This window comes from Caloenas nicobarica, chromosome 6 (assembly GCF_036013445.1).
Source record: "Caloenas nicobarica isolate bCalNic1 chromosome 6, bCalNic1.hap1, whole genome shotgun sequence".
In the NCBI taxonomy this organism is placed as follows: Eukaryota; Metazoa; Chordata; class Aves; order Columbiformes; family Columbidae; genus Caloenas; species Caloenas nicobarica.
In genome coordinates this window covers 11,564,125-11,585,514 of record NC_088250.1, presented here as the reverse complement: position 1 = coordinate 11,585,514, position 21,390 = coordinate 11,564,125, and the positions used below count along the sequence as shown (strand labels likewise).

Sequence of the window (21,390 nt, the reverse complement as noted above, 5' to 3'; positions counted from 1 at the left end):
TCCAGAAGACTCAATATGGCTGAAAAATAATTTAATATGGAATTAAAAATTGGCTGTTGTTGTTTTAGGTATAGATGAGAAACAAAAAAATTGCTCTCAGCAATAATATTTGCTCTTATTTTGCAGTGCAACTACATGGGAACCATCTTAATTGCAACTAGAAATATTATATTTGACTTTAAAAAAAATACAATGAAGATGCTTTGTGTAAAAATATTACTATAAATATTATCAATTAAAGACTCTGAAATTACATAGCATTTTATGCTTTACAAATTTCAATACTGATTTGAATGTTTCTGATGTTTTCCATAGATTCCAGTAGTGAAAGGTCAGGTCGAATCTAATTACTCATTACAACATTGTTGCTAGGTATTCCCTCCTCTTGGACACAAAGCTGAGGCAGAAAATCATCTGATAAAGGCCAAAGAATGAGTCAATAGCAGACCTAAGATTGGAACTCTAAGTTCTTGCTTCCTGATTTCATTCTGAATCATAAATTGTCTCGTAGCTGCTAAAGGGAAGAAGGAGGTCAGTAACAATTTAGTTACATTTGGGCTTCTCACATTCATTTTCTAAAATCTCACATTCATGCTTTCTAAAACCTATTAGTCTAAAACCGCTAAAAGAGAGAGATTGTCTGATTCAGATTTCTAATGCAAAAATGCAAACTGAAAATTAAATAGAAATATTAATATAAAAATAAAAGCACAGATGGTGGTGCCGTTATAAAAAATGAGATTAGAAGGTTAATTCTTAAGTCTGCCTCCCGCTAGCTGGACTCGGGAGCCCTGCAGCCCGGCTGGTTGTGCTGAGTGATCAGCAGTGCGGCTATCCCAGTACCAGGTTGCAGGAAGACACAGCTCTGGTGGAAGCCCCATATTGACATTCATGGCACGGAAATCTCACTATTCCTTAAAAATATATGATTTTAATTCCTGTGCTTTCGAGAAGCAAAAAAAAAAAGAAAAGAAAAAAAAAAGAAAAAGCAGTGATGTGAGTCTTGTAATTAGTGAAATGGTGTTTCTCTGAATTTGCTGTACATGGGTGTGCAGCTCAGGGGATGGCAAGAGCCTCGCCGGTGTCAGGGTGCCCCTGGGTCCCCCACGGCCCTGCCCTGTGGGTGGCCCTGGGTTCCTTCTGCCTCCCGGGTCCCATCCAGGAGCGGTCCTAGGGTGCCCTCAGAAAATCAGGGTCCCTGGCAATGCTAATTGTGTCAATATACACCATGCAATGCTTTTCTGAGCTCCGGCTCCTGGTTTCAGTCACGTAAAATTAAAACCAAAAAAAAAATAATTTTGTTAGAAACCGTGAAGAAAAATGAATGTTCTTCCTGGTTTTGAAGCACACCTTGGGATTTTACCTGAAATACAGCTTGACGGATCTGCCGTTCAGCACGGCAGCAAAACAAACCACCCAGGGAGACCCAACACCGCACGGACCCCAACCCAGCGCTCCCTCCCCGCGGTTTTCAGCGGTGGGGCTGTGCAGAACGGCGGCCCGCAGCGCCGCAGCGCCGCTCCCCTCCCGCGGGGCCGCACCGGCCGGGCAGCGGGGGCTCGGCCCGGGCACCCCCGGCCCGGGACACCGCCCGCCCGCAGGGGGCGGCCGAGAGCGGCGCCACGTGACGCGCGCCGTGGCCACGCCCCGCGGAGGCAGCAGCGCCGCGGCGGGCGGCGGGGGGCGCAGCGCAGCTCCGGGCCGGCGGCCGCACCACGGCGGGGCCCGGGCCGCGGAGGGCAGCGGGGCAAGATGTCGCGGTCGGTGCTGCAGCCGAGCCAGCAGAAGCTGGCGGAGAAGCTCACCATCCTGAACGACCGGGGCGTCGGCATGCTCACCCGGCTCTACAACATCAAGAAGGTGCGGGGGCCCCGGAGGGGAGGCGGGGGGGAGGAACCGCCCCGGCGCGATCGCCGCGCTGCCGCCCCACCGGGCCCCTGCCGGCCCGGCGCTCCGCCTCACGGCTTGCGGCTCACCCGGCCGCGCTGCGGCCTAGCCGCGGGGCCCGAGAGGCAGGGCGGGGAGGCGGCGGGAGCTGCGCCGCCGCCGCGGTCAGGCGCTCCGGCCCGGCCCGGCGCTGCGGCGCCTGCGGGCCCGGCGGCGGTGGGGGTGACGGGGCTTCCCGGGCGGCCATCGCCTCGCTACCTGGCGGGCGGGAGGCCGGTTCTGCGCGGCGCCCGCAGGCCCGGCGCCCCCCGCCGCGGGGCCTAGGCCCGGAGCCGCTCCCGCCCCGCCGTGCGTGAGTCACGGGAGCCGGGAGTGGGCTGCTCGGCGCAGGCTTTCCCACGCCGAGTTGCGAAACCCGTCGTTACCGAAGGGAATGGTTTGGGGTAAAATTAGTAAGTTTTAATTTCGATAAGTTCGAGGCGCGCCGTTGCTTAGCAGCTCCCGGCGGGAGCTGGAGCAGATGCGCGAAGCTGCCGTGGGTGCTGGAGCTGCTCCCGCCTTCCCGAAGTCCATCCATCGGTGTTTGCCCCGGTGAGGCGGTGCGGGCGGCTGCAGGTCTGCGTATGACGGAAAGGATGGGTTACACCTCCGTGCTTAGTTCCTTTCTCGTCTGGAGGAAATCCTGGTGCTTTCCGATGTGTTAGAGCGTGGTTCACGGCCATCCCCTGCGCCGGGTGCTCCGTGTATTTTTACCGGTTTAATTTTCCTAACTGGCAGTACATCGTCTGAATGTGTGCGGCTGCTCAATCCACTTCTAGTAATGAATATTAGTTCAGATTTTATTGCTTTCCCCCGAACAGAATTACTTCTGAGAAAGGTTTTCCTTGTTTCAAATAAACTGTTAGTTATTCCCTTCAAGCAATGGGCATCCCTTTGCAGGCCTAGCATGTTAAAATTTCTGTGCTGTTCACATGCTGGGTTCAGCTGGCCTGCACTGCAGCGGTAGCAGAGGGAGCGTGAGATTTTTTAGGTGCTTGCTTGATGGCTTTGACTTCCGAACTCAGGTTTCTGTCAGGAGTGCTCCTGCCAAACAGATCTGAGCTAAAGGATGCGTTTTGTCAAGTTGTTTTGCTCATATGAGATGCTCGTACTCCAGGAATAGTAAGGGCTGTGTAAGAGTCGGTTGGCTATACCAAGTGAAATGTTGATTTTAATTAAGGTGATGTTTTGAGGAAAATAATAAAAAAATTATTGAAATATTCGGAAGTCAGTGTTGATCCAAAGCAATGTCAGTAGTTGATGTGTGCTTGAATGTTTGCAAATCTTTGCTGACATAAATAAAGCACTTTGAATTATTACAAATTTGTATATTTCCAAAACAGAAGGGAGGTTCCTTTTAGTCTGCAGTTTCCTATGTTGGAAAACTGCATCAACTTAATAACCGTAACAATATAATCACACTTTATCATAAAACGGGAATTCCCTGTGTATGGGGAAGAGCATTGAAGTAGGGAAGTCGTTTGTGTGTGCGCTTGTTATGCTGTGAGAGAAATACACCAGGTGAAAAACAGGCCAGGGGAATTTCTCCTGAGCATAGCCCTGCTTTGAGGCGAGAAGGCAGGAGACAAGACAGGAGAAGTTAAACCTTGTCCTGACAGACAGCTGTGCCTTAACCAGTGTGAGTGTGGACTCTGTTTCCATTACCAGTGCTCTGATTTGGGGCCACTTACTCATGTTAGGCAAACCAGCGCCTACAGACACATTTCTGCTGGCACGTTTAGATGGCAGAGTCCGGAGCATGTGTGCCCATAGGGTGGTAGCTTCTGTTGTTACTCGTATTAGTGATGTGAGTGGATAGGTTCTCGGTAGGGGAGCATCAACACTAGAGGTGACACCAGTTTTTCCTGCAAATGCCATGAACTGAGTCCAAAATTGCGTAGGTCCTACATACAGAGAGAGAGTAGACATGACCAAGTGGCTTGATTATTGTGTGATGTATAGTTTTGCAAATCTGCGTCCATCCCAGATGCAACACTGTATACTCATATAGTGATTTATGATTCAAATAGTTGGTTTTTTAAGCTTCAGTGAGTATCGCTTGACAGTGGTAACTGGCTAGCTCTCATGGTGAGCCCCAGAAGTCTTGGGACTGATTACTGTGTTTTATTGTAGATCTCTCTTCAGCCCAGCTGCAGCGTAGCTGGCTGCCTAGAACACTTAATTTTTCTTTATTTCTATTTTTTCTTTCTTTTTCCCTCTCTGAGAACAGTAGATTCCAAAACTGCTGTTTAAGATTCTCATAGCTTCCTCCATTGAAGATGATATCGAAACTCAAGTTACTAGAGATAAGCACCCAATATGTGGTATTGCGGTTAAAGGAAATGGTTAAGACTTTTTTTAATAAGAGGAAGTAAGAGGTGAAGTATTCATAGCTGCCTTACAGATTGCTGTAGATGCTGTCTAGGGAGCAGAGATTTTAAAGGATTAAGAATTCTCTTCACTGTTAGAAAGAAAGCAGGAAAATTTTTACTTCCCGAGGAAACACAGTTGTTAAAAGCAGTTAGAAAATTGTTAAATATGCTTCATCTTCCTATATAAATGTCAGATTTGATGTCATTGTGCTTATAGCTGTTAATTATCCATAATGTCCTGTTCAGTGACTTTCTGTGGTGTTCTCTTCTGAAATAGTTTAAAATTTCTTGTTTTTAAGATGGAGTATCTGTGTGGTTTTTTTGCCTCAGAGTGATATGGAAAATATGAAAAGTGGAGTTACTAAGGCCATAGCATATCATGAGACAAAACTCACATTTGATCTGCATGGAGGTGGATTTTTTTGTTGCTGCTGTTATTTTGGGGGATGACCCTTTGCTTGCTCCTTTCAGCTGGCTTTTGTGCTGGGACCAGGATTAGTTCTGAACTTGGAAATCTTACTGTTCCAGTTTCTTTCCTAGTTTGTTCCTTCTACTTTTTAAGAAGTTATCCTTAGTTATCCAGGCTAGCAATTGTATTATTGCTTTCCATGTACCTCTTTTCTCGTTACGTGCCCGCAGCTAAACCTCCGTAAATCAGAGGCAGCAGCGCTTTTCATGCCATCCTGGCTCAGGTGGAGCTTGGATTTTGTGGTTACCTTTCATAGCAGACCGAGTCTGTGTTGGCAAATTTTGTGTAATGCTGCTGGTACTGACAAGTGTGTTGTTCAAGAGTGGCGGCAGAGAAATAATCTTGTTATCTGTGGGCCTGTCTTTTGTTTTTTTATGAAGCCCTTGGATACTGGGAAGTATTCATAATAAGAGATTTCATCTTAAAATACCTCAAGTGTAGATTTAGCCAGAGCAAATCAACAGAGTGTGATTTTTTTGAAGAATGGCGAAGCAGGGCTACTGCCAACAGAACTGCTAGTAGTAAAAGTTAAGATTTTGAATTATTTAGAGTATATGTTATTCAAACATGATGAGTCTGTTGTTTAGCGTTAATTGCTTTTCTAGCAGTGTTTGTTTCTTCACGCTACAGGTTTTATGTTTGTATACAAAATTTTTTCTTAAAATCTCATTAACAAAACAAGTTCTTTTGACTTTCACAACTGATGATTACATAGCATCTGAAAAATGAGAATGTTAAACCAATTCTTAGATATGAACTGCATAACCAAACTGAAGTCATAGATAAGGAACAGAATAAATATTTGCAGGGGCTTTAGCTGACTTTATCTTTACCATTCCAAAGTAAAAATGTGGTTCCAGTCCTGTTGTGAGAACCACACAGCTTAGTATGAAGCCAGATTTAAATTATTTTAACAGGTGATTAATTGCCAGTTAGTTCTTTAAGGATACAAAGACAGAAATATTGGATTTTTACCTGTATTGAGGATGTTACTTGTTAGCCGTTTTAAAGACTGAGTACTTTTTGTTTTGCCTATTGTCTTCTCTTCTGCAGCAGTTAAAGTACTTATTTTCCGAAGTGCAAGAGGAGGCGTATTCTGTGAGGGGGAGAGGAGGACTGCATCAAGTGTCCTGTGGTAAAATGATGCCAAGTTGACCAGATCAGCCAAGGCTGAATAGAGCTCAAATCTTCCTTCACCAGCCTTTTACGCTGCTTGTGAGATTGGGGTGAAGAAAAAGATCCCAAAAGCTCCAAAACTGAACTGGAGAGGACTTGACAAAGTCTAAGTATTGCGGGGGACAGTTGTAAAAGTCAATCAATTGTCTGACTGATAGAACCGGTTGATAAAGTGTCCCGTTTTGCTCAGGCACTCAGGAAAAAGTAGGAGAGATTTTAGGTGACTGGCAGAACATGGAGAAGTTTCCAATCTGCAGAGTGCTGAATTTTGGAAGAGTGTACGATTAGATCACCCTTTCGACACTGAGCTCACTGCTGGGGTGCAGAGCTTTGAGCTGAGAGGAAAAGCTCAGAAATAAAATCTAGTTTTGAGTTGTAAGGTTGGTATTGGAAAGAACAGATAATGTCTTGAGGCCACCAGGAAGTGTCTTTGGGTGGGGTGGTATTGCTTCCAGGGCTTGATAGATATCAGCAGTTCTGTAAAGGTTAAGATGACAGTTTATGCTTGTCTGTTTGTGTCTGTGGTCTTGGAGGAATGACTCAGAATACTGTCCTGCTGATAAGAGGAAGAGGAAGCCCAGAACAAACTCACAGGCATTGCTGGAAATAAAAACCGAATAAAATAAATAAATTTGTTTGCTCAGGAAGCAAACACAAACTGATGATACCATGTCACATTATTTTTTATACTCAGAAAAGCAACTTATTTGGTAAATAAACAGTAAGTCTTTCTAATGCAATATAAAAATATCCTATGATATATTTTAAAATATACAGAAAGCCAGGTGGATTTATCCTTTTGCATCAAGTGTAGATGCCCAGAATTGCCTTGCATTGTTTGTTTACAAAATGAATTACGTGCCCCTCCAATTACTGTTCATTTGTCCTGCCATGTGTTGACGCAAAACCCAATCTAGTTTTAGTTGCAAGAGATTGTTAAGATTGTGTGCCTCTGCATACAGAGATGCAGCTAAATAGTCTTAACAGTTCCTGGTTTAGATTCAGAATAGACTGGGCATTTCTGTTGCCTTGCTTTCTTTTATTAAGATGTTACTTTATAAATCACAGTTCGATAAAGTTTTGTGGCAGTGCAAATTCTCTTTGTTTGGGGGGTGGGGGTTGGATTTGTGTTTTGTTTGGGTTTGGTTTGTTGTTTTGTGTTTTGTTTCGTTTGTTTGTTTTCTTTGGGTTTCACCTGCCCCATATTTGGTTACCAGAACCAAGTGCTTACTCAAACAGGTGTTAACAAGCTTATTTCTTTCATCGACGAGCTGACAGGTCACTCTAGTATGGACACCTTGGTGGATATTTTACACTTTGACCTTAGCAAGGCTGCTAACGTGACCTCATCTGATTGTTCTCACAAACAATCTAAGGAAGTACAGTCTGGGTGAAATCGTAACGATGAAAGCAGATGGATAACCGTATTAGGGAACAGTTACGAAGGTCTCATTGTCAGACTGCGGTTCAGCAGGGTCTTGTTGGGCTGTGTCTTAACCTCTGGTTCCAGTCACTCTTTATATTAACAACACAGATGATGACTATGGTGTGCTTAATAAATTTGTAGCTAGGAAACTGGGAGAAGCAACAGAAATAATGAAGAACCTAACTGGAATTCAGTTTGAGCTTAACAAATTGTAGGTATGGTCTAATGAACTTGGAGGTGGCTGAGCAAGTATGAATGTGCTTAGTGAAGTTTAAAATGCTAAATGAAAAGTAATGAGATAGCAAGTCTGCAGAAAATAGCCAGGAAAGCTTAGGCACCTGCCAACACAAATGTGAGCCAACTAAGTTTTGCTGCAAAAAAATCAGGGATGACATGAGGTTCTATAAATGTGTAAGCAAGATAGAAAAGAAATAATCCTTTTGCTCCACATGGCATGCTTTGAGACTCATCTGAAATTTATCTGATTTGACACACTTTTCAAGAAAGATGTGGCCAAAATGGAGAAAGTCCAGAGCAGAATAATAAGAAAGACCACTGATGCAGGAAATTTCACGCATCAAGAAAATGGGAAGAATCTTTTTAAGTAAAATAATAAGAGATACAGATTTTTAAGTATTGAGGACTGCTGTAGAGAGAAGGGGAATGGTTTGTGTAGTTCAGTATGGCCACAGAGATGAAGAAGTGATACATTAAATTGTAGAGAGAAAAGTTCTGTTTAGATCTTAGAACTTTCTAATAAAAAAGATTGTTAAATATTGGAAAAGACTGTGAGAATGGTTTTGAATGTTGCCTGTTGGAGACCTGTAAGTAAAGATTTAGCAGACGTCTCCCAGGAGCAACAGAGATACAGTTCATCTTGCTTTGGAACAGGAATTTCATTTCTAGCCTTTTCTTCTGATTTCACATGAGTTTACATTGTAATGGGTTGGATCTCTGAGTAGAGATACACTAGGATTTAAAATGAAGTACATACTTTAGGATTCAAGACACACCAAAAAAGGAATAATGGTGGGGAAGATGTCTTGCTTAGCTGCAGGAAACATTGGAATGTCTTTTAATACCTTTAATTGTAATTTTAATTAATATTAAAGTGCATTATCTTTCAAAAATTTGAACTTTTGTGCATGAAAAGTGCAATAGCTGTTAAATCTGTAATAATTTTGAGCCATATTTTGGATATGTTCAAGGCCTATAGAGACTGTCCAAGAATTAGTAAACTAGAGACTTTCTTCTGATTCCAGATCCTGGTTAAATCATGGGAACAATACAGTTCTGGTTGAATCTGTTAGCCTAGTTTATGTATCAAAATACATGTTTACCTTTTGTACAAGTATCATTTATGTAACTGCAAACATCAATAATGTAATTTAGTTGGTACAATATTACCCAAGTGAAACTGGTGTAGGACAGTTACATTTTAGCCATCAAAATTATTTAAACTATAATAATTTGTCCATGTGTGACCAGCTAATTCTTGCATCTGCTTGCTTTGCTGTTAAGAGGGACAAGGCTTCATTCACAAAGCTTGTCTGGGATCAGCCTGTTTAATAATAATCTTAGGCTTCCATAAAACCTAAAATACAGCAAAGTGGTTGTGGTAGGCTTCATGAGAGATATTAAGGCAGATGTAGTGTGAACTGTTTCCTCACGTATTCAGCATTCAAATAAATTCTTTATTGATTATTCACCTCTCTCCTTCTCAGTAGTTTTGCATTTTCAAAATTAGAGCTTGTCAGATGGTAATCTCATTATTTTAAATGCATGACAGAAAGAATAAATAATGTGTTTTATCCTACAGAAATCTAGAATTAATGCTGAACCTATCTCTTTGAATGTTTCCTTGCCATGTATTATTTAGTATAATTTATAGGATGCATAGCTGCAAACCAGGCATTCAAACTTACAGATACATTTTAGGTTGAAGTCTTTAATGCCAGCAGCTATTCCAAGGGAAGAAGAACAGTTTTAATGTGTGTGCCTTTCTTGCATGTCAAGAGAATGTGCTGTAGTAAACCTTAAATGGTACATACAGGAGCTGTTCCCATTTTTTTAATGTGAGAAATCTTAGTGTATTTCCATTTACTAATGAAAGTTACTAACTCAGGGAACAACATATTTTTTGCTGTTATTGAAATTCCTTCAGTTTGCTGGTTATATTAGTAGAGTTTTTTTAGTGCATGTTAATTTGTAAATGACAGATTATTTCAGTAATTGTTGCCACAGTCCAGTGGAACTGTGCTCAGCAGTGTTTTATCTCAAGTCTGCAGTAACAGTAAATCAAGATCTCTTGAAGTAGTAAAAACATGTTAAATTGCTGCAAAATATTACTTATTTTATGATCATCTGCTGATGTAGGTTTGGGGGCTGAAAATACTAAATTATTTATTTAAATGGCCCTGTTTCTCTTTTATTGGGAAACAGCCCTGGTAATCATTTGGAATAGGTTTGGTGTAGCAGCAGCAACAACAACAAAAGGTGTTTCCGTAATACAGTAACATATTTGGACTTTTTAAAAATCATCCTACACCATGTAACTCAGGTAATACTTCCCAATACTGTTACTCGAGGACACCTGGCAGGTTTATGTAAAAGGCAGGAGTGAAGTTTAGGAGTTCTAAATGCGAGTTTGCACCCTGTTTACTGTGCCATGGCACTGACTTTTGACGATGATTGTACCTGAACATAAACTTCCCTTTTTTCATGTCACATCAGTTGGATATATGTCGCAAATTTGTTGATTTTTATTGTTGTTGGTGGTGGTGGTTTGGTGTTTTGGGTTTTGGTTTTGTTTTGTTCTCCTCTAACATCCTCTGCCCTCAAGTAGGAAGTAGAATGTTGGGCTTTGATTTTTGTGATGATAGCTGTAACTGTACTGGGGCAAAAGGGCTCTTTGCTGTATCTCTTAACGTCGGTGTATGCTGCACCAAGGGCAGTTGTACCAGATTCTGTGTTCTTTAGAGGCCCCCTATTTTAAATGTAGACCTTAAGCAGGTTTTTGTTGTTGGATGTTTTCTTGTTGGCCACTTCTGAATGATTATGACCTCAAAAGTGAAACTATGTAGTATTCTTCATTTTCAAAATGAAAATAGTATAGAAGAGCTTCATAGCATCAAGTGAAGAATAGAGTCTGTATTTTGTTTAATAATAATAATCTAGTTATCTAGATTATTAGGGTAGGCAGGAAAACGCTGCATTAATTCAAAACATATGGCATGGTGAAACTTCTCTGAAGAGTACATGTAGTCCGATCTCTGAAGTTGGGCCTGTACATATGATAGCAAATGAGAATTCTGAATAATGAATCTCTTAGCTATAGAAATCATATTCTTGTTAAGAGTTGGATGCACAGAATGAGATCAGGAAAATATGTTCGCTTAGTTAACTGAGAGCTGAGAGCTTACCACAGCAGGGTACCATTCTAAACTGCTGTGGAAAATGCTGTGTAACTTGATAGAAATCCAGTGCCTGAGCTCCTTTTTTTTTTTTTTTTTTCCAGATTACTTGAATTAGTCTCTAATGGTAGCTTTGCATCATCTTTTTCAGCATAACTGCTTGACAACTGTTTAGTAATGTACAAAGGAATTTAGAGATGACTGCTGGGAGATTCTTTCAGTATAATATTTCGGGGCTGAAGCAGCTGGAATCCTATAGCTTCTCAGAGCTGTATTCTGTGAATGCTGCTCTAGTAAGAACATTTCTAATTCTTGAGGTTTTTTTAATGCTCAAAAAACGTAGCCATTCTTTTTTTTCTTAAAAAAAAAGATAAGAAATGAAGAAAGGTTATTGCAGCTCACTTAGGGGAAAAAGTGACATCTGAGGCTGATTGAGAAAGAGCTACTTCTCAAAATTCTATTTGAATACTAGAGAGCTGTATATGGCAAAGTGATATTTGTATGTTGTACCACAATGTTCCTGCCTATTACAGTGCTGACAAGGGGTTTTGTATTGACTAATACAATGATTAAAAGCAGAAGCTACTTTCCTTATCTGTATTCTAAGACCGTTGCCCTCAATGCTTTTGTTCTTTCTACAGTGCAAAATTGTGGCTATGTGCCTTATCACTTGTGTGAAAGTGCTGGGATTGGGGTTCATATCTTCATTCTTTTATGCTTCCTAGACTAAATTGTAGTGAGCTTGAGCTTCATAGGTCTAATTGCCATTTTAGGGGAGGTTTAGCTCATGTAGACTGTTTTACCTGAATGCAGGTAACAGCATGGATGAAAACTGTATTGATGCAACAACAGATAGTAATGAAATAATATCGGTTATTAGAAAGGAGCTATGGGATGTGGGAGAGGGAAGGAAAAGACATTGACCCCCTTGTTCCGTGGTGTCCAGCCTCATCAGCCCACGTAGGTAGGCTGGTCCAGCTTGTTAGAAGATGGAATTTTGAGATGTATGAAGGAGACGTTTAACCGTTTATATCTTGCAGCAATTTTCTTTCTTATCGATGGATCCATCTTGTGTAGTTTATTAGTAGGAAGAATTACAGTTGCTTTAAGTGCACTGTTAGCAAACAAACAATTGGAAGGAGCAAGGCTTTCATGCATATTCAGATCTATTGAGGGGATTGCCAGTTAGACCGAGGATAATATTAATCATCTTTGGGATTCGAGTTCCTGAAGCTACATGAGGATGTGCATGGTAGTGTTTTCAGACATGCGTTTCCATGTAAGTGATCTGTGGCGGGGGGGCTTGGGTAGAACATAATTTTTACTAACGGTTTTGGCGAGCTGATTTACATGAGGAAAAACATCTGTTGCTAGGAAAAATAAGGGGTGTAATGTGGAAGTAGTGTTTGAAATCAAACTGAAAAATTTAGGAAGTCAACAGTAGCGAATTTCTTGTCTCTTGTATAAGAGCAACCATATTGGAATTTAACAGGCCACAAATATGTGTTGTCTATGAAGCTGTTTTCTGAATTTGCAATCCTTCTTTTAGTAGAGAAAGTTATCTAACTTGTGGCAAGGACAGCAAATTGAAATAATCTGACAAATCCATGACATCTGGTTAAAGACTTCATAAATTTGAAGCTTGCATCGTTTAATTTTTTGACACCTATTTACGGTATAATTTTTACTTTTGAAATTGTGTAAAGGCCTTAAAGTGTGTACAGAATAGATCTTCTGTTGCACATGGTTGCTGCTGTAAGAATATTGAAGCAACTATTTAATATCTAAGTGATATTGTGGATGTTGCTGCATTTATTTTCACTATAAATTCCTCTTGTATTATAGATATGATATTTTAATAAAATTAAGTATATTTGTGGAAAAACTAGCAAATGTGAGAGTGTTGGTATTAGGGTAGTACATTAGCATATATCATGATGGTCATGTACTGCTGGTAGGAGTTTTAGAAACTTACAATAATGACTCTTTTTTTTTTTTTCTTGGCTACCGTTTCTTTTTCAGGTATGTAAAACTTCACTGAGTTTCTCTCCTTTTTTCCCCTGTAGTTGCATGTGATGTTTGTTAACTCCTTTTTTTTCCTCTCCCTACCTAAACTTAGTTTGGAAATAATATTAGAAGTTACATGTGTCTCTATATATGCAGCCCTTCGCACAATAGCGAAATCCTAATAAGTATGTGTAAAGCTGTGTTTGACTACCAGAATAATCACCATCCAGTAGAAAGTATGCTGCCTATAGTAACAGATGGTCATAATGTTCTCTTGGATGTAGGTAATAGTGTGTTAGTTCACTTAAATGTAACGTATTTTAGAATTTAAGAGTAATTTGTTTATATGTAATTTTTCTCTCTTTTTATTACACTGCTTTCCCAGCAAGGACAAGTTTGGAAGGTTTGCAAAGCTTTTCACCTTCCCTTTGCCCGCTTGCCCGCTTTCAGAATCGGTCTCATACTCCATGACTTCTGTCTCTACAGTCCACAACTTGGTCATAGAAATCAATGTGGAGAAGTTTTGAAATGAGCTGTCATTTGAGTTCTCTATGTTGCGTAGAAACGCCTAGCATGTGATTTAGTTTTGCATGAGACACGAAACTCCTTTGCAAATCCCTACAAGGACTGTAAAACTAAATGAATATTTGAGAGAAAATGCAATTTGAGCACAAGTTTTGTCATGTAAGTAGCACTGCTTTTAGTGTGTCGCTCCAAACTAAATGGTGTTGCGTGGCTCACTAGTCAGAGTAGCGGAGAAGGAATCGTGTGTCTGACAGCATGCCCTGGAGCTGGCAAAAGTAAGTGCTTCGTCAGTCCTTTGTCCACAGAAGCTCTTCTGAGATGTCTACATAAGATATTTAAACAGAGACTTAACACTTAGTTGCAACCTCTCTGCAGATTAAAATTTAATGAAATTTCTTTATTGTTGCTTTTAAAGCACAGCCTATGCTATTATAGGAGTAAAGAAAAGCAACAAAACTTGAGTTCTTAAGCTAAGGAAGTAGGATACTTCAGGCAAGTACTGGTGGTTTTATTGTGGCATGGAAAATTGTCTTGCAGTTAACAGTTTGAAGAAAAATTAAATGCAGGTTGTTGGTGGGGCTTTTAGTTTTGTTTAATAAAGGATAGTTTAATCATCTAATGTGCCCAGCACTGTCCTCCACAGATGATGACATGATTGAATTTTCTAACAGTTTATTAACTCCAGATGATACAACACTACCTCAAACCAGGAATAGCATTAAAAAGAAACCATTCTTTTTCCTCCTTCTTTTAGGATTGAGTTTTTTCCCTCACTGCTGTTCTGCACTAACTGCTTTGATACTTCCATGCATCTTTTTCAGTAGAAGAGCATCTCTGTACTGTTTCCCATTGCATATTTCAGCTGTGACAGTCCCTGCACTTTGCCTTTCATTTTATCACCTGCTCACTAAAAACAAACAAACAAAGAATCTTTCTATAAAATTGTATCGTCAGATTTGCAACTATCGCTTAGCTTTAGATGGATGATTATGTTTTTACTTCATTTTTTATTGTATTTTTTTATAGGCATGCGGTGACCCCAAAGCCAAACCATCCTATCTTATTGACAAAAACCTGGAATCTGCTGTCAAATTCATAGTCAGGAAGTTTCCAGCAGTAGAAACACGCAACAACAATGTAAGTAGCTAAATGGCTAAATAAGTATTTTTCTTAATACCCTTCAGCACTTGTTGCTCAAATCTGTAAGGTTCTGCATGTTCTTGTAAAGCATCTGATGCTGACAGTTACGATTGGAATATAGTTGCTGATTCAAGTGTCTGACAGGGTACTTTAGAAAGAATTATCTCCAAAGAGAGAATATTATGCTGTAATTCTGTATTGTTTTTGTTAGGGTAGGACACTTTCCGGTTTTCTTTTTCTCTCTTCTGTTCAATTTCAAAGAATTGTCAATGGGAAACAATTGCTGAAAAAATCATGCCTTACTTTGATAGCAGAAATTCTTGTGACCAGACTGATTGCAGAAGATGGAAGTTGCATAACTTTATTTCTGTTGGACCAGCAGTTGGTTAAAAGGCACCTGACTGTGAAGTGGGCGAGTGTTTGTACTTTACAGGTGCCTGTACCTTCCAGCTGGCCTTGCCAATGGGGTCAACCCCTGTGGGAATAAAAAATGTTTTAGTACATAAGGAGAAACCTCGTGAAATACAGAAATACATAAATATAATTGTTTCCTCTTCACATACAGTGACTTCAATTGCAGTAGCAAATTATTTTTCACCCTTCTGAGTGATCTAGTATTGCTGAATTGGACTTTGTAGCCTTTTAGAGATAATTAAGATTATTAGATTACAGGTAGGCTTTTTGGCAGGTGATGGATGCTTGTTTCTCTTTTTCAATTTGAAAGTCAAGGGAAAGATTTTTGTTTTACCTGCTTATTTCTTTCCAAAGGTAGAAAATGGAGGTAGGTGTTGGGTTTGCATGTTCCCTGCATGCAACTACTTGCATGTGTGCTTGAGAGGTTAGGCTTGCTTTAAGCGTTCAGGTTTCTGCAGAATGGTAGTGTTAACATCAGTGGGAATAATTAGTTTCTTTTACAGTGCCTTGTAGAATCCCTATGTGATGTCTCCAGTAAGACCAATGAAAGAAAATTAGAAAAAACTTTCCCCTATGGAGGAAACTATTTCAGTAACGATGCTTCCTCATGTTAAAATTTGGTCGTGTTTTGTAGTGTTTAGTATTGCTTATCTTTGTATTGAATTTGATTGTGGTAGTAACAAATATGACAAATTCTTTATCAAAGTTACGTAACAACAGTAAACCCGTTAAACCGCGTTTGGTCAATGCTTCAGTTTTCTCTAAATTTCAGTGACAGATCTACTGTTAAAAGTGACAGATTCTGTATATAGAATTTATTTAATGCAGTTGCATGTACGCTTGCTATGTCTTCCGGTTGTTGACTATGAATTTGGAGCTTAACTAATGATAGATCTTTAAGGATACTGTGAGATTTATGGAAAGAGATCAAAGCCAACTTGATATGTTTTGACAATCATAGTTTCTAAAATGGGACACGCTCAGAATGTTTTGTCATTGCCTTGTGTTTATTTACCACGAGTCAGCCCAGACTGTGTTTATTAAGCACAGTTATCAAAAGCCCTACCCCCTCCATGTATGAGCACAGTTTGAAGTAGGGGTTTGGAGTTGTAGCAGTAGGCAGCTGATGGCAGTTTGCTTGTCTTTGTTATTTACAGAAGTTTTCTTCTAGAGTGGTGTATCTCCCAAAACAAACCTTTACCCATAACAGATACCTAATGAGACAAAAGCCACGCGATGTGCAGAGAATGTTCTGGTTTGATGTAAGATTTTTTTTTTTGTAAACTTTAGCTTCAAAAAGGCATAACCATGTAGCTCCTGGTCAGCAAGATGTTCCTCTCCTTGCTCTTCGTTTGCCTCCCTCCCCACTGGCCAACAGCCAGCTCACCATGTACTGGGAGGGTCCACCAGTGAGTTCCTCCAGTAGGGAAGTGGGTGGTCAGAGATTTGGAAGAGCAAGAAGCTTCTTGGAACAAGGACACATCAGTTAGTGAAATATTACAAAGGATTATTGCAGGGGAAATAGTCGAGAAGTCATAACCTGTGCTTCCTCCTTGCAGTGAAAATCCAGGACAGCCTTTCAGGGAGGTGCTGTGGATTTTGTGTGTTCAACTGCAGCAGCTGCCATAGCTTAGCACTGTGCAGTTATTACAGTAACACCGATTGACAGGTCAGTAGGTGATGTTGCTGAAGAAGCTTGCATTTGGTGAGAGAAGCAGCGGTGCCTGCTTTGGGTTTTTTTTTTACCTATTCTTAGCCGCTAGTTTGTTTTTCTCGGGTGCCGTTGTTTACAGTGCTCTGTATCTCAGAGGTGAACGTGTTTTATTGAAGAGTATGAGCAGTCTCTGCTGTAATCAGAAGGGTGTCTGGTCTTGAAAAGCCTGCATTTTTTAGAACTTTTGAAACAAGCGATTCTGTTAGGTTTGCTATTGATAGCTTTTACATCTTTACTCACAAAAAATGCAGCTCCTGATTTTGTTTCTCCTTCAGGGTTTGGCACGCTGAGTCAGACTAGAGTGATGTCTGACAATTGCTGATTTTCAGTATTGTAGCAAGAGTGAAAGTTTATGAACAATTCAAACAAAAATGAAATGCCCAATGAATCCTTGCTGACCAGACTGAAAAGTAAAATGAGTAGTTCATCTTCCAAAGGATGGATTATAGATAATTCTGGACCTTCTCAGTTTGTAACTCACTCTCTCCTGTCATCCGAAGGCAGTCACTGTGATCTCTTACACTTGCCCTTTCTTCAGTTACGATTGCGAGCCATATAACCTTGAAAATGTGCAGTTTAAAGACTGAGCTCTTAGATCAACCGTTAATTATGTTGGCCAGCAATGTAGTCTTGCTTGAGAGTGTACACAACACCTGCAAAGGAGGGAATGTATATAAACAAAAAACGTGATGGACTGACCAAGTGAGAAACAAACATTTTAGACTCCTATTTGAAGAGGAAACTATATAATAATAAAAAGTGTATATCTTCTGTGTTTTGGAAACCTTAGTATTTATATTTATTTTAAATTGACTCAAGCTTTGCTTTGAAAAAGCCTTCTAAATTGGAGAAGGCTTCCAGAAAGCCTTTTAGCACCATCATTCTCAGTCAGGACAGTGGTCTGATTGTGCTGGTGTTGACTCAGGGTAACATATTTTCACTACATTTCTTGACTAGTTTCAGACAAAATATTCCGAATTAAGGGATGCAGAAGCAGCCTGATTTTTGTGAAGGTTTTTTTAGACCTCATTGTCTTATAAGGTGCACAGGCAAGGTTCTCACCACAGAGAAATCGAATGAGAATATACTGAACTGCAAAAAAATAGTAGGACATAAAAATTACCCTTGTCTCAGTCAATGCTAACATTTAATGCCATTGTGAAACCAGAATAAAATACTTCATGATGGGGAACTGAAGGTGCCAGGAGAAAAGATGTAAATTTTTCTGTAGATTGTGGGTAGGATCTAAAAACTCTGCTGCCCGCGCAGGTAAAGCTCTGTGTCCCTGTGTGATGGAGTTGGCTCCTCTCTGCTTTCCAAAACACCACATATGGGAGGTAGTGAGAATATCTGCCTTCCTTCTTGAGCATATGTTTTTCTTTTACTCAGATTGCTCCTCAGCAATTTCTCTGTAGAAAAACTTCCTGTATTTTTAAATGTCTACCAGGAAAGCTGAGGCTTAGTCATTGCTTAGCAGTAAGCAGAACAGTGAAACATTACTCAGAAGTTGGTAAGTGTGTGGTTAGTGGGAGAAACATCCATGTTTTCCACATATTGCTAGGCTTTATTTTTTAGTAGCTGTCTTCCAAGTATTGTTTATATCAATTCCATTATGTTTTGTATTGACTACACATTTAATTTCTTAGGAGATAATATTTTGGGAGGTTATTTCCCTGATTAAATTGTAATAATTTTTTGCAGTATTATATCAGCAGGGACTGGAAATAAGATCATATGAGAGTAGAGTACAAGCAGTGTGAGCATTTCCAGCCTGCCTGGATAAGAATCTGTAGATAGGAATTAGTTCAATGCACATTGTATTTAATTTTACTTCATGGCTGCGTTGGCTTTTTCCTTTTAGATGCCAATGTGTATGTTTGCTCTGCTTACTGTGGCTTTCACAGTTTCACTTCATAGTGAGCTGGTTGCATAGCAAATTAGCTGGATGGTGGGAGGGGTGGTGTGGGCACAGCGTGGCTGGACCTTCTTGGCCAAAGCTTATTAGAAGACATTAATGCATGCTTTTGTTAAGCGCTTTCTTCTATAATTATTGAAATATACACTTTAACCAATCTTGAATTTTAATTTGTGATAGGTACTTGCAATAATTAGCCTTTTTCAAAATACTTCACAAAATACAAATAATCATTTTCTTTTTGAAGGGGTACTACTGTGCCAAAAGCAAAATGTCTTGTTTCCAATCAAGCTTTTAATATTGTGGTTTGCACAGTGCTAGTGAAGATAATTTAGAAATTCTCTTCTGAGGAAAAATGCAGGTCTCAGCCATGCTGCCTTAGGTATTGGTAATTCTTTTTCTCTAAAAAACTTTTGAGGAAACAATAAGGTAATAAACACCTATGGCAGCTGATCTTAAGATTAACTTAAGGAAAGTAACTAAACTCCTGCAATTCAGTAAACCTTTTTCTCTACCTTTCTGGAGTTATAGACCTCTCGTCTGGGAGACTCAATTTTTCATACACCTTATTGCTCAGTTAAGCAATAAAAACCCAGCTCCCTGTATTTTAGCACAAAACTAACTGGCTTCCTGGCCATGAAGACTAAAATCTTTTCCAGGTAAGAGGATGCTGTGCTTTGCTTGCACAGCTGCCTGTTCAGCTCCGCTCGCTATTTCTCAAGGAACTTAACAGTGCTGAAGGGACCCCAAGTGAGATTGGTTTTCCGGAACTCACTGAGGCAGTAATTTAGTTTATTTAGTATTTAGTAATTATTTAGTAATTTAGTTACCGTGCATGAGTAAAGCCGCATGACAAGTAACTAGTCTCTGATCAGCTTTGTACCAGCACTTGAGAGGTTTTTTTTATGCTTGAGAGTGGGATGTACCAATGATAGTTTATTTCAGAAGAAACTGCAAAATATCTGCAACAAATAACAATTTTATCTAAATTGTTACTAAAAATCATTCAGAATGGAAATAGCTCTGCTGGTGTCTTGCTCTGATACAACCATACCTACTGTTCTGATTTTGTGCACAGTAGCATGTCTGGTGTTTTCAGTTGTTACCTGCATAAGACTGACTTCGCAGCTTAAAATAACTTACGCTATAATGTAATCAGACAATAGCACATAAATTTTTACAGCCTAACAGTCATTTGAAAGTGAGCATTTTAAATATTTTTATAGCAGTTTCAAAAGAAACATGAAATCTTGAATTGTCTTTAAAATGTTTCACCAAACAGAACAGTCATAGTGTAACTTATCTTTTCTCAAAATCGTAGTGCCATCAGCAGCTATGTTTATATTCATGGCTTAACCCTTGGTTGTGCATGAGTTTGAGATGGAGTAGCATCCAAATACAATTTCATTTTTGTTAGTATTTGTAGTAGATCATTGTATTATACTGCTATAAGTCAAATCAGCCCATGAGTCACTTTCTAAGGTAAACCAAACTAGTCACGTGCTCACTCATTGCTTAATAACATATGCAATACCTGCAGAGAGGTGAGTGTGTGTCATACTTAACCTGTTTGCTTTGTCCATTAAAACCAAAATCCTCTTTCGATATGATGATTAACAGCTTCAGAGCTTGGCAATTTAAAACAAACAAAGAAAAAAAACAATGCCAAAACAAAAAGAGAAAGAAGAACCTCCACTCGTTAATACCTAAACCATATTTTAGTTACGCAGTGTTACCGAGGTGGCATGTCAAAATTAGTTTTCGTGCATGTTAAATGAATAGTTCTTTCATGATCTCATGACACTAATGTAAGTATGCAAGCAGCTAGAGACATATGTCCAAAACATTTTTATCTATAGAATAGCACAAGCGTTTAGTCTGTAAATTGTTGCCCCAGAGGTGCCAAGACCTGTGTTGAAGGCTTGGGTGATGTGGTAATATATAATGAGCTTAATGTAGGAATTACTGTATGAATTTATGTGAAAGAAAGTGAGAGAATGAGGAAACTGTTCTTACGACTGACAGGAGGGTCAGTTTTTGAAGAGAAGCCTCACTGCTCCGAAAGTGGATTGTCTGCCAGCGTTAATCATCTGGTCAGCCCTGGGGACGGTAACAGCTGTGGAGGGGCATGGGTGGCCATTTCCTTTTTAAAAGAGTTAACTTGGTGCTAGAAACTTACAAACAAACAAAAAATAGACCTTGCAGTAGAAATACATTAGTTAGTAAACACGTCCATGGCATCTTTTTATATGCAGCGTGTCACTTCAGAGGCTGTTTTAAATTGGAAATAAGAAAACCAAGGACACATCCATCATTCTACAGTTAGTTTACAGAAATCAAAACTCGTTTTCTTAATTTGATTAGTTATTTCTCTCTCTCCCCACTATTCTGCTATGGATTCTGTAGACACAGAACTTTGTTTGCATAAATTGAGTTTTTAAAATCTTCATCTAAAGACTCTACAGGTGCCAAGCGTTGTGAGTACATTAAATGACAGAAAGAATACTGACAGTGGTTATTTACCCCTATCCTCAGAATTTGTAATATGCTTTTTGGGGCTTATATTGCATCTAGTAAGATTAAGGTGATGGTGTTTTCTCTGAGGATATTGTAATATCTGTGGTGTTGGTTTGTAGAAAACAAATGCAAGTGTTAAATGATCGTGCTTGCAGGAAAAATATCACACTGACAGAAGGAGAAAATTCCCCTGCCTACTGTCTGTTCCTGGATCATGAAATAAGACAGTTATTTGCATGCTATTTCTACCAGTGAAATAAATATGATAAAATAGAGAACTACAGTTATCCTCTGGTTTTCCGTACATAAAACTCCCTGAATGCCTTTTCTAGTTGTCTCGTATTTTTCCTGTGCCTTCACGTTAAATTTGTATTTA

General features: G+C 39.7%; 1 protein-coding gene across 2 annotated transcripts in view; it reads left to right on the top strand.

The window, feature by feature from the left end:
• Positions 1-1,656: 1,656 nt before the first annotated feature.
• NCKAP1 (NCK associated protein 1) overlaps positions 1,657-21,390 on the top strand; it is a 60,591-nt gene continuing 40,857 nt past the window's right edge. For both annotated transcript variants that reach the window (XM_065637774.1, XM_065637773.1), the window contains exons 1-2: positions 1,657-1,860; positions 14,341-14,451. In XM_065637774.1, the coding sequence (XP_065493846.1) occupies positions 1,753-1,860; positions 14,341-14,451 (219 nt within the window). In that variant the 5' untranslated portion in view covers positions 1,657-1,752. The remainder of the gene's footprint in view (positions 1,861-14,340; positions 14,452-21,390) is intronic.